General features: G+C 42.3%; 1 protein-coding gene across 1 annotated transcript in view; it reads left to right on the top strand.

The window, feature by feature from the left end:
* Positions 1 to 13,961, top strand: part of LOC145393437 (cyclin-dependent kinase 9-like) — a 398,106-nt gene that overhangs the window by 112,880 nt on the left and 271,265 nt on the right. The window contains exon 4 of the mRNA XM_080267535.1: positions 2,135 to 2,170. Coding sequence (XP_080123661.1) covers positions 2,135 to 2,170 — 36 coding nt within the window. The remainder of the gene's footprint in view (positions 1 to 2,134; positions 2,171 to 13,961) is intronic.

Below are 13,961 nucleotides of genomic sequence, written 5' to 3' on the forward strand. Positions count from 1 at the left end.
GTCTCCACTTTACACTTCCCGACAACCTGTAATATGAGTACCACAGCCAGATATTATCACTAGAAACACTATTCTATGATTATCAAGTAGTTTGGAATCCATAATAATAAAAAAAAAAAAAACTGTGAAAGCAATGAAAATTACGAGCACGTATGACCTTCCCACTTGCGCTAGTTCGCCGCTGGTATTCTGTCATTTATTATTCAAACAAACACGCACCCTTTATATTCCTATTATTATATAACACTTATATATATCTGCAGTCTTTATCCATAAGTTTCCTGTCAGTAGTATTAGTTTATTGTCACTGAAGTCATTCAATTTTTCATTCAGTAAAATACGTAGAGAGCCACGGATTCACTTTCACTGTTTTAACCTTTGCAATGGGCGCAGAAGCGGCGGAAATGGCGGGGCGCGAGTGCGACATGCTTTGACCACAGAGGAGAACAAGGAACTGAATGGTGCGGCTTATCTGAGAAGGCAAGGGTTGACAGTGACAATGGGGCTGACAGCTGCTAACTTACATGCTAAGAAATTATTGGTAGGAAATCTGGGCAATACATAAAGAAATAGGTAGTTCCAGGTGAATGTAAATGTTACTTAGGCTTCTCCCTTCCTTTCTTATATATATTTTTATTACAGAAATAGATTACAAGGCATAATTCAAAGGGGAGATTACCGTGGGAATTTAGCGAACGAATGCATGTGAGGTGTTGTCAGGTGATAATTAGCCAATTCCTGGTGTATACCACTATCACTTACTTTATTTCTTTTTGGTATATATTATTTTGTTTAAGTATAGGACATAGGGCTTATTTCAATGGATGAAATCAGTGGAAAAATCTAGGGGAGATTTGCTTTAGCGCAGCGCGGCAGGGCAGGCGATAGGAAAGGGTAAAAGAGGTGAGGTAGGGAGGGGTGAGAGGGTACTGGAGGGGAGGTAGGGAGGGGAATCAAGAACGGGGGAAAATGGGTAAATTGTCAACAATGGATGGGAGTACAGATGAGATTAGGAGTGCTGACTATTGGTGGACAGTAGCAGTACATGCTAAAAAATGATTAGTAGGAAATCTCGAAAATACAGAAAAAAGTAGGTAGTTCCAGGTGAATGTAAATGTCACTTTGGCTTCTCCCTTCCTTTCTTATAAAATTTTTTTTACGAGAATAGATTATACGGCATATTTCAAAAGGGAAATTTCCGTGGGAAATTAGCGAACGAGTGCATGTGAGGTGTTGTCAGGTGATAATTAGCCAAATCAAGGTGTATAGCACTATCACTTACCTTATTTCTTTTTGGTATATATTATTTTGTATGAGAATAGGGCATAGGGCTTATTTCAATGGATGAAATCAGTGGATAATTCCGGGGGAAATTTGCTTTAGCGCAGCGCGGCCGGGGAGGTGAGAGGACAGGGTAATGGAGGGGAGTTAGGGAGGGGAGTCAGGAACGGGGAAAAATGGCTAAATTGTCAACAATGGATGGGAGTACAGATGAGATTTGGAGTGCTGACTAGTGTTGGACTTTGGCAATACTGATAGATGATACAAGCCACCACTTGTAAGCCCGGGAGAATTCAAAATAACACAGAATCACAAAAGTGACGCCCCGCGGTATGATCCATTGTGCCCGAGCATCATGAAAGTGATGCCCTGCGGTTAAGGGGTTAATAGCTTTCTCTGATGTTACCATTTGCTTAAATTGTATTTAGCAGTTCATTTGTGGTGACTTACAAAGAGAATAAAAATCAAGAAATACAAGACCAGCAACTTCCAGCCAAAAACAACTAACAAAAAATATAAACAAGAAGAAAAGAAGTGATGTGATGAATGCTTTTCTCTAGGGTGTTTGGTAGGGGGGAGGATTTTGAATAGCTTTCTCTGATGGTACCATTAGCTTAAATCATAGTTAACAGTTCATTTGGTGTGACTTACAAAGAGAACATAAAACAAGAATTACAGGAGCAGCAAGATCGAACTACTCATAAAAGATAATATTAGACTTGTATATTGATTTGAGTATGATTGCATGTTATTAGTCATTTGCATAGTGTCTAGATAGGTCATATATTGTTATACTCTATAACCCATAATATTATAGTATATGGTAGTATCATATATATGCATTTCTTTTCAGGTCCTCCACCTCCAGGCCTCCAGAAACCAGCCAAAGGTAGACTGGTATCCCACATTGAATAGAATTTGTGTTTTCCTATTCTGCTGTGAATAGTCCTGATAAACACCAGTCACTCAGTATGCATTTTCATGTTTTTGGTAGAGCATGATTACTAGAAAAGGATTGAGCCTGCCTGTATTCTTGTAAAATACCTGTACTTTTTCATATACACTCAACCCCCTGCTATTGCGCCTAATTGGTCACAGCAAACGCGCGTGATAGCTGAGTACGCGATAGCTGAACTGAACAATCAATGGGAAAATTTCTAGTTGGTTTTTCGATGGCCCATTTTTCTAACTTTTAACCACTTTATGCCTGCGATTTCCTGCCAATCTCTCCTCCAACATGAAATAAAGCATTATTATATTAATAATAACAGTATAATGAATAAATAAACACCATAAAAGGCCATCAAACTTTTATAAGGATTAAGGCTTGGGTGGTTTGATGGGTTCCGAGGCTTGGGAGTGGCTTAATTGCCGCCAGATCTCTAGCTGTCTCCATGATTTCTTAGTGTCCACAGCTAAAGGGGGTATCACACGGTACATCGTATCAGGAACGGCCGAGGAAGATTTAAGTGGAACAAAACTTGCACGCTATCACACACGTTCCTCATACTGTTGCCAGAGCCCCGACTCAGTTGTAAACACGTGATTACTTTATCGACATCACAGTTTTCTCGGCATAGGAAATATTAACTCATTATAAGGGTTTGAAAACGATTGATATTTATTCTAAAATACAGTATTAATAAGTATTCAGTGTTAGGCTAAATTTCAATGCTGTAGTACGATATATTCTTTCGAGTCGAATGAGTTTTTTTCACACTGTTTTGCCCGTTGTATCCTCAGCAGGAATCCGTTCAGATGCATTCCAAATGCCTGTGGTATCGTCGACAATTTTACCCCGTTACCGTTCCGATTAACCATCGTATCATCGGCAAACCTCGTATGAAGTGCCATGTGAATAAGTTTCGCTTAGGCTGTCTTCAAACTCGACGCGTGATAGCGGTCTTGGGGTGCGTGATAGCATGTATGGTTGTGCATTTGATGTGTGCGCGATAGCAGATAAACGCGATAGCTGAACGCGCGATAGCAGGGGGTTGAGTGTACATGAGGAAGTTTGGCTTTCATTATAATATCAAAGTGATTTGAAATACAGATACAGTAATCTGAGTTCTGTACTTAACTAATTCTCCTACTGTAATTGAGTGCAGTACTTGGACTTTCTATAATTTGTAATTCACAAGTATTTTTATTCAGTATAGTAAATTGTAATGAAAATTTTGGGATATTGCATTGCATAGCTAGTAGAGTATCATATCTTTCACATAATTCTCAGTGCAGTAAAAGGATGCCCTTCAACTCCCTCCTCCTCTCTTGGAAGGATTTGGTTGACTGAAAGGGGGGGGGAGACCTTAGCCTGCAGTCTACTGGGTTCACATTCACATGAGCTTGGGGTTACAACTACTAGTACTACTAATGTGTTAACTAAGATATTCTCCCAAGGGTAGAAATGGGTAAGGTATGTCTGTGTATTGTGAATATTGTTTGAAAATGAGGATTTTCTGCTCTAAAATTAGGTTTCATGTGATAGAGTGGTTGATGATGATAGGTTTGAATTGTAGTTACTCAAGGGCAGTTGTTTTGTAAGCAATGAAATGGGAACAGATTTGGTCTGGAAGGTAAGGTGGAATCTCCAAAATTGTGCGATCCTAAATAGTGGATGTATAATGCGTGGCAACAGTTTGCAATATCAGTAACTCGTGGAATTTACACGAAATTCACTAATGCAGCCTCAAAAGTGATGCTTTTCTGATGCCACATGTAATATGCGTCATCTCTACCTGAAGCCTGCATGTCTAGCCTGGTGTAAACCAATCATAGTCAAGCATGGCAGTGACTAAACCAATCTTATTCAAGCATAGCGTTTACTATAAGCCAATCACAGTGTTTCCCTCCCATGCCAAGCATGAAGGACATGCAAGCTCGATGCTGCGGCACCTGGCTCAGTGCATTGTCTCCTTCCTGTTGTTAGCATGTGGATCTGGTGTGGTGAGAGGATTTTTTTTTTTTCTTTCCCCTTGCTTCCTCCGCCTGCCCAGTGTTCCCATGGCCGATCATAACCTTCCTAAGCCGTCAGCTTCTTTGAGGAAAGGGAAGAAGAAGAAACCAATTTTAACATACACCCAAAAGTTAGATGTAGTAAGGAGGATTGATGGTGGTGAGAAGGAAGCCAAAGTTGCCCACAATTACAGACTCAACAAGGAAATTCTTTACCAAACAGGCCTGGCAATTCCACCCATATTATAAGAAACTCACAATCTCAAGTTAAGTAACTTTGGTACATAGGCAGTACAGTTGACTGTTGAATTGTAACTGCAAGAAGCGAGTGGAAAAAGCAAAATGCCATATTTAGACATCAAAACACACATAAGAATATTCAGAGTAATGATAAACACCAAGAAAACCATGCAGAAAAACCACTGAAAGCCAAAAACCACCCTACCTATACACTACTGTACGTACAGTACCCATCCTTATTTTGGCCTTGTTTTCCAGTCATTCTGCCATATTTAGACATCAAAATGCATGTAGGATAATTCAGAGTAATGCTAAACACCAAGAAAACCAAGCAGAAAAACCACTGAAAACCAAACAACACCCAACCTATACACTACTGTGTATACAGTACCCATCCCTATTTTGGCAGTGTTTTCCAGTCATTCTGCCGTATTATGACATAAAAATTATCTGTCTGTCTATCTATCGCCAGATGCACCAATCCTGCAAGGGGTGGCCACAAGCAAATTGCCTCCATGTCACCCTGTCCCCTGCAATTTCACTGCCCTGCTCCTAGCTCACACACCCCTTTCTCATATACCTCTCCACTCCATCCCTCCATCTCATCCTTGGCCTCCCACTTCCTCTCCCCCTCTCCACCAAACTCACATACACTCATCTTTTCAGTCTCTCACTCTCCATCCTCTCCACATGGCCAAACCACCTCAGTGTATTTCTCGTAATGCTTCAAATCACATCCACATCCACACCACAATGCTCCTTCACTTCCTCATTTGTCAGTCTGTCTCTCCATGTGACTCCACATGCTCCTCTCAGATAACTCATTTCCACTGCCCTCACTCTTGACTTGTGTCCGTCCAACAAGGTCCAAGCTTCACTTGCATACATTAGAGTTGGTATCACAATATTGTCATGCAGTAACTTTTTCACATCCATGCATACTTCCTTGTTTCTTATTACTGATTTCAAAGAACCAGCAACCTTTCATCCTAGTTGTACCTTTTCAAGTACTTCACCCTCTAAATTTGCATCCTTACTCATCACACTACCCAAGTACTTAAACGCAGTTACATTTTCCATTTCCACCTCATCCAACCTCACTGTACATATAGTGATTTCATTTCTCTTGAAGACCATAACTTTACTCTTCCCTACATTTACCTTTAGATTCCGTTTCTTACACGCTTTCCCAGACTCATTCGCCAAGTCTTGCAGCTCTCATTCGACTTCACTTAACAACACGGTATCATCTGCAAACAACAATACAGGGAGTTTCCACACACTGCCCTCTCTCATTAGGGCCACTTCAACATCCATTGCCCTTCCTTGTATCTCTTTTATAACCCCTTCCATATACAGATAGAACATCCATGGAGACATGACACATCCCTGTTGTAGTCCAACCTTCAAATAGAAAAATTCACTAAGTTCACACTCCATGCACACTGCAGCCTTACCACTCTCATACATACTCTTCACAGCATTCAACAACTTTGCATTTACTCCATATATTCTTAACCCTTGTGAGGTAGTCCTACAACTCCAATAACATGTCAGGTAACCCGGGGTCTGCCAGACCCCAATCGTCAGAAAATCACCAAAAATACTTACAACACCTTTATTCAAACAATCACTTGTACACAATTTCTGTAGCCCTTTTTCTTCAATTTGGTGTAAAATGTATGAAAATGCAAGTGATAAAATATTGTAAGGAAAATTAAAATGAAAAATATTGACAAACTTTATACCAACTGAAATTAGTGGCTGCCACACCAAAACTGATATGTTCCACCAGTTTTCTATCAATGCCTGCTGTAGACCAATGGCCAATGTATCTTTAAGAAGAAAGAGAAACACATGTCATAATAAATAATTTTTGGTATGGAAGATATATATATATATATATATATATATGGGGGAAAAAAATCACAGGTTAGGTAAACCTGGGGTCCACTGGACCCCAACGGCCCTTTAGCACGATAATAGAGCCAGATCCCGAACTGACCCCATCACCTCCCTAAACTAGTCTACCTGTCAGGAAGGTAGAGGGAAACCCAGATCCCAAGACCTTATAGTAATACATGAAAAACACTAAAAAAAAATAGCATGGGGTCCAACAGACCCCAGGTTACCCTACAAAGGTTAATACTTTACACAATTCTTGTCCATCCACCCTGTCATATGCTTTCTCCAAATCCATGAAGGCTGCATATAACTTCATTTCCTTCTCCAGAAACTTTTGCACTAAATACCGAAGAATGAATATCTGATCTACCCAACCTCTTCCCTTCTTAAAACCTTCCTGTTCTTCTCTAATTTCTTTGTTATTTCCCTAACTCTGTGAATAAGTATCTTACCATACACTTTTCTTATTACACTTAGAAGAAAAATGCCCTCCTTTTTGTGTGTGTGTGTGTGTGTGTGTGTGTGTGTGTGTGTGTGTGTGTGTGTGTGTGTGTGTGTGTGTGTGTGTGTGTGTGTGAGGAGGAAGGAACCAAAGGCCATGAGCCTGCAAAATTGTTCCTTCCAAGAGACAAACAAAATACAAGAGAGAGCCAAATTCAAGATCCGATCATTTTGAGATGCCTGGACACACTGCGTTTGAAAGACTGGAGATCATAGGAAGCAAGAAATACAGACAGAGGGAGACAGTTCCAGAGTTGACCTGTTGCATAAATGAAGGACTGGGAGTAACGGTTAACTCTTGCATTAGAGAGTTGGACAGAAAAGGGATAAGAGTTTGCTGCCAGACGTGTGCTACGCGCCCGTCGTAGAGGTGGAGGAATGCATGGAGACAGTTAAGAGGAGCAGTGACCATTGAAGTAGCAATAGCAAAGAGATAAAGATGCAACAGTGCGGCGAAGAGACAGAGGTTGAAGGGAGTCAGTAAGAGGAGGAGAGTTAATGAGACGAAAAGCCTTTGACTCCACCCTATTGAGAAGAGCTGTATGTGGGGAGCCTCCCCACACATGCGAGTTGTACTCCACACAGGGGCGGATAAAACCCCTGTATAGAGTCAACAATTGTGCAGGGGTAAAGAAGGTACGGAGTCGGCTTAGCGCACTTAATCTCTTGGAAGCAGATTTTACAAGAGATGTAATATGATCTTTCCAAGATAAGTCCCGGGTAAATGAAACCCCAAGCATGTTCAAGGATGATGCAGGATTAAGCTGAATATTATTAAACATTAGTGGGTTTACCTGTGGAAGATTTTGTTGGGTTGATAGGTGCAAAAAACTGTGTCTTTGATGCACTAAAAACAACCAGATTATTTTTACCCCAATCAGAGATACGAGCCAAGTCAGACATTAGGTATGCCCCATTTCCTTTGTACTGGGGTATAATTATACCTGACTTCCAATCCTCTGGGACTTTACCTTCCTCCCAGGCCAGTCTGCACATCTTCCACATCCATTCTACTACTACCTCTCTCCCATGTTTCAGGATTTCACCACACACTCCATCAATTCCTGTTGCATTCCCCATTTTGACTTTCTTCATTGCTTCCACAACTTCCATCTTGGTGATTTCTTCTTCTCCTCTCACGTCGATTCTTCTCCCAACCATTCCCTATCCACTTATACTTGCATTACTTTCATTCGCTATGTTCAACAGTTCCTTTAAGTGTTGTCTTCATCTGCTCACTTTTTCTCCGTTCTTCACGAGTTATCTGCCATTTTTATCTTCCACTCGCCGACTAACTTCTTTAACATCCTGTCTAACTCTCCTTACCTCCTTCCAAAAAATTTTCTTACTTTCCCTCCACTTCACACTCAAATTCCTTCCAAATTCCTCGTCCACTTTCTTCTTACTCCCTCCTACTAATCTTTTCACCTCTTTCTTGTGTCTCTCAGCTTCCTCCACACCCCTGCTTCTCATTCACTCACTATATGCCTTCTTCTTTTGTGCCACAGCCTGTCTCACTGTCATGGGGTTTTTAAGGAGTAAGCAATATTAAAGGATATTATTCAATAATACTGAGAGCAGGGACAATGAATTGTCTTGTGAAAATCAAGCAATGATTACTTTATGCCGGCCTGCTTCGCTGATTCTCTAAGGATGAGAATTTATAAACTTTCTCAACAGTACACAGCAGAGACTAATTCCTCACAATTGCTGTTTGTTAGTACTGTTAGCCTCAGGAGAAAGTGACTTCACCCCTGACAATCAATAACTAATGCTATTAATGATAACAGATTCTTGCTGGTGTATTAACTCCTAGATGGCACAACGGATTTTAAGCTTAATACAACAGGACTGGCCTAAGTACCAGTTATGAATATCAAAGCATTTATGCAAACTAGGAGCTATAAGTGAAATAAGCTTAATATGGAAAATAAAACACGAGTTAACATTACATTAAGCTCAAGAAAAAGAACTTAAATTTATTGATTATAAAGAAATAAATTTACGTTACATTCAAAACGAATTCAAAATAAGGAGATCGCACTCACCCGCTCACTCAAAAGCTAACTCTTAAACCTAAGAAAAAACGAAAAGAAATACTGGTCAGAAAAGTGGACAAAGCGGATGACTGGGTGTCGTTACTGAGGAAGGACACTGCACACACTGAGTCTCTGCCAATCACACTAGGTGGAAATTCAGGAACTGGACAGCAGTGGCACTGCTACACTCTGGGCCCAACTTGCTTTCACGGTGCTCAAACCTTGACTGACTTCAAATCTTGGGAAAGAGGCAAGTGTCCAGCCGCGTTGCTAACGGCTAGAGTGAGCGAAACACGCCCATAATAAATCGCTCAGCGGAAGTGCTAAAATCTCGCACAAAGACGATCACTTATGACACAGTGAAAAATTGTTCTGAAAACACTCCCGACCTGGTGAATACGTAGCGGTTAAACTGAAAGATAAACACTGGGATTCCACTAGAGTTCGTGGTTTCCCACCAAAGTTGATGTCACAAGCCGACTCGTGACATTACGCCCCATCAAAAGTGAAATTTTTTTCTCAGGAAAAAAATTTCAATATACATACATATAAATCCTACTCAATCACACAAGATTCACACTGTGGTGTGTGTGTTCTATCCTGCTGCAGGAGAAAGTCACAGTCGCCAGTGAGCGAAAAAACTTCGTATTTACATTAATAAAAGCAAGCTTGAGGGAAAAACTCCGTGACGACTGTGAAAAATCCTGTACTCAGGTCAAACTGAACGAAAAGTTCGCTACATTTACATTAACAACTAATTGTTATGTAGCGTAATGTATGTAATACACGGTGTAGGTGTGATAGTTGTGGTGTAACTGTACCTACTTGTAAAATCATGTAATACAAATTTATAGTAAATGATGACGACGAGGCAGAAGAGAAGGGGCAGCAGCATACGACAGGGACAACCAGCTGATCTGCACGGCAGTGCTGCACGCACCGGCTGCACCTGCGAAAGGAATCAAGGTGAAGCATCAAAAGTGTCATATCTCTCTGCCTAGCAATCAGTACTTATGTCATTATTAACCAGGAAACGTAGTTTTAGGATTCACAAATCGCTGAGGACCCTTATAGTTTATTGGTTAACGCTTATTAACTAGGAAACGTGCCAATTCTTGAATTGCTCAAATCTCTTATAACGGGCAGTTTACTAGTTAACCTAACATTATTAACTCGTCACGTCCCGGCACTTTCGCACCTCCGACACCTCCTAGTCCCGACTATTTTTGGAATTTTTTTTTTTTTGGCTAAAACCTCCGCTTTTGGTGAGAGATATAGAAAATTCATAGAGAAATCGCTCACCTGAGGTTTAAAATACTCCATACATGTAGAAGTATCTCCTTACCTTACAGGGTTTTCTGTCAGGCTGGTTGCAAAGAAAACGAGTTCTATGGGAGGATAACTATTCCACATCACTCATAAACGGTATTTATTTATTTATTTGGTACAAATTTATATGTAGTACGATCGTATATTGGTTTTCAAACAGTAATATAGGCATTATAAGCATTGTTTCACTCACAAACTCATCACCATTCCTGACCTTCTTTTGCCACATTACCTGATCATCATTTCTGACTGTTTCTTCCTCTAATGCTATGTAAACTTTGTCCTCCACATTGTCATCGGTTGGGGAATCACTCTGGCCCTGAATGTCTTTCTTGGCCAGGTAACTGGTAACAGGTGAATTGCTGAGACAATGGGGGGGGGAAGGTTATGTGGTGTAAGGCATTGTCCCTGCTTGGCATCTTGTAGAGGAATAGAAGAAGGTGTCCCGTGTATACGTATGGAAAATCACGCGCGAAAATTGAAAATTGTGCAAATTAGGGACCTTGCAATTGCACAACGTACCAGTACGTCGTCGGAACTGGCAAATGCAAAATGTTGCAACGTACCCGTACGTCGACAGGACGTCTCGGGTTAACCAGGAAACGTGTCAGTTCTTGAATTGCTCAAATCTCTTAGAATGGGCAGTTTACTGGTTAACCTAACTCTACACGTATGATTAATAACAGGAAGCTGAGAATCCCTACGCAGTCTCAGGCAGGTCACATTTTAACACCCACCGTGGATGTGAACACTCATGTGGATATTGTGCATTCTCCGGGAATCCTCAGAGAGGCCCACAGCTCGAGACGTTCCACAAGGTAATTCATACACAGCCTCGGACTGTCTCCGCGGAGTTCTCAAACTTCCCCCTTAACTTACGGTACATATGTATGTACAGGCCCTGGACATACTGTGTCCTCTGGGGCCAACAGGTGAGACGTCAGGTCTACACTTTTAACTGGGAACCAGGCTGGTCCTTGGATTACTCAAATCTCTGAGAACGCCTATCTTACGGAACCCAGCATACAACATTTGCCTGTATTAGTCATCAGTTAGTAGGCGAGACATCGGGTCTACACCCACATTACCACTGCCCTGTCTCTCAACTGACTCTGAGATTATGGTATGGATTGCAACGGCACAGGAAAGACGTGTCCCTGATTAGTGGTACTTTGACACACACTGCAGGAATGCACAAAGCTATCTATCTCTCGTCCCATCCCTGGCCAGAAAAAGTCAGCTCGGATACAGCCCTGGGTTTTCCTATTGCCCATGTGACCTCCTGAGGCTGAACAATGACCCCATTCTAGCACTGCTTGGCGGTACTTGGCGGGAACGACAAACTCCAGTCGAACCTCGCCCTCGGGTGTTCGTGACTAACGGTAGAGCCTTCCTTGTTTGCGAAGGAACTTGGCTTGACCTCCCCGTGAATACTTTATCACTCTACCCTTTTGTTTCTTTTGCACGGCAGCAAGTGTTGGGTTAGAGTATTGTTCTTGAACAACAACTTGGCTACACATCAGATCTTGCGGCGATTCAGTGGTCACTGGGGTGACACAGTTTTGAGCCTCAGCCATGACTCGTGTTACTGCAGCCGAAGTCTGAGTAGCGTCATCTTCGGTGCAACTATCCTTGGCACTGGGAATATTGCCTATGATCAGGTCAAATAAAGGTTCTGGCATGACAACTGTGAGTGTCATACTGGTGTAAAATGGAGATGCCACCTGGATACGTGCCTCAGGGAACAATCTCACTGATCCATCAATAAGGTTAGCTTGGATCTGTCGACCTGTGTACTCCTCAGGCCGAACTAGACTCTGCCTAACAGAGCAACCTGAGGAACCATTGTCTCTCAGCACCTTCACAGGAACACCTCCCACAAACCCTGGCTGAACAAGAAAGGCAGTGTTACTGGTGGAAGGGTTTGAGGAGGTAGCAGCCAGTCATTGGTGAGACTGCGGAATAAATGATGCGGCGAACATGGTGCCTTGAGAATTAGGTACTTGAGGGGTTGTACTCACTGCCTGGGGAGATGGAGCATTGGCCATCTGTGGAGGGGGGTTCACTGTTGCCGTGGGACTAGTGAACTGTGGGGGAGTACCCATACTGGTAGGGACATGACTACCGTGCTGCTGCTGAGGAATCAAGGCTGCGTTCGCCTCCTGCCTCCGATACACATGAGCTGGTGCTGAAAAGGACAATCCCGACGGTCGGTTGCGTGGCTTGTCCTTGCCCTGCTGCTGCTTGAAATACCGGTACTGCTGCTGGTTAGGGTTCTGCTTATCGTACCGCTTCCACTCAGGCTTCTGCGTGTTTTGCCCCTAGTCCTTCTTCTGCGGTTTTGGACCTTGGCCATTATTCTGAAAACGGCCTTGTTGCTGGGGTTCAGTCTGAGACGGTTTCCCAGATTTATCAGGTTTCCTCTTCCAGGTATGCTGCTTGCTAGTTTGATACCTGTATGCAGTGAAGAATGCGTCAGCCTTCTTCACCATTTGGCTAGCATCTCTTACCTGGCAGATCTTAAGCTGAGCCATAAGTTCAGTAGGCCACGACTTTTCCAGCTGCGTGCGCAGCATAAGGTCAATTATCCCCTCACGCTTGGAAGGAGTTTCATCTTTCTCCATCCACTCATCTAAGTAAGCAGTAAGCCGGTCAAGAAACTGAACGGCAGTCTCTTTATCCTGTAAACGCACTCTTATGAACTGACTCTTGGCGTCATCAACTGTGAGACCGTACGCTTTGACGAGAGCAGCCTTCATCATCTCATACGTGAGGCTGTCTCCACGAATTCTGTGGAGAATATCGAGGGCAGGGCCCTCAAACAGGCTAAGAAACTGAAGCTGCTTAGCTGCATCATCCAGCTGGTAAAGTTGAGCCATGTCTTCAAAACGAGCTATGTGTGGCTCGATTCGCTCGCCTTCCTTGTATGGGGGAAGCTTGATGTGTGGGGTCGCCAGAACATGTGCAGGGAGAACGCTTGTGGAGCTTGGGCCAGGTGCACCAGATGTGTCTGAAGCCAAGGAATCTCGCTTGAGCTTCAGCATTTCAATTTCATGTTTTTCGCGTGCTTCTCGCTCGGCACGTTCGTGTTCTTGTTGTTCTCGCTCATGTTCTAACTCGAGTTCTCGTTGTTTTCGCTCGTGTTCTAACTCGAGTTCACGTTGTTTTCACTCGTGTTCTTGTTCTCTCTCGCGTTCCTCGCACTCTTTTTCGCGTTCCTCACACTGAATTCGATTCTCTTCACGAGCATCATTCTCGCGTTGCTGTTTGTAATTAAACCGAGAGAGGACAAATTCCTTAATTTCAGTTGGGTCTGTAAGACCCATATCTTTGGCTTCCTGTACATAGACGCTGGTGGATGATGCTAACTCAATCTAAGTAAACTAGCGACTCAGTACTGACTGTGATTTTTGCAAAGAAAGATGTCAATAATCAAGAATAAAGAATATAGGCACAGGTTAGTGGTGACCAGTTTTATCTAATTAAACTGGTAAAGAAAGAAAATTAAACAAACAACTGACTGTGAAAACTATTGTGTAGATTAATAAAAATGAATCAATAATCACCAGTAAGGTAGTGCCCATAGACTTTAATGATAAATACCTAAGTATGAACGAGTGAGTATTATCTCGTTAATAGCTTTAGAGCTAGGAGTTAATATCCTCGCGAGGTCGCCAATTGTCACGGGGTTTTTAAGGAGTAAGCAATATT

The sequence above is a fragment of the Coenobita brevimanus genome, chromosome 24, assembly GCF_032717465.1.
Source record: "Coenobita brevimanus isolate Jiangsu-jjx chromosome 24, ASM3271746v2, whole genome shotgun sequence".
Taxonomy (NCBI): domain Eukaryota; kingdom Metazoa; phylum Arthropoda; class Malacostraca; order Decapoda; family Coenobitidae; genus Coenobita; species Coenobita brevimanus.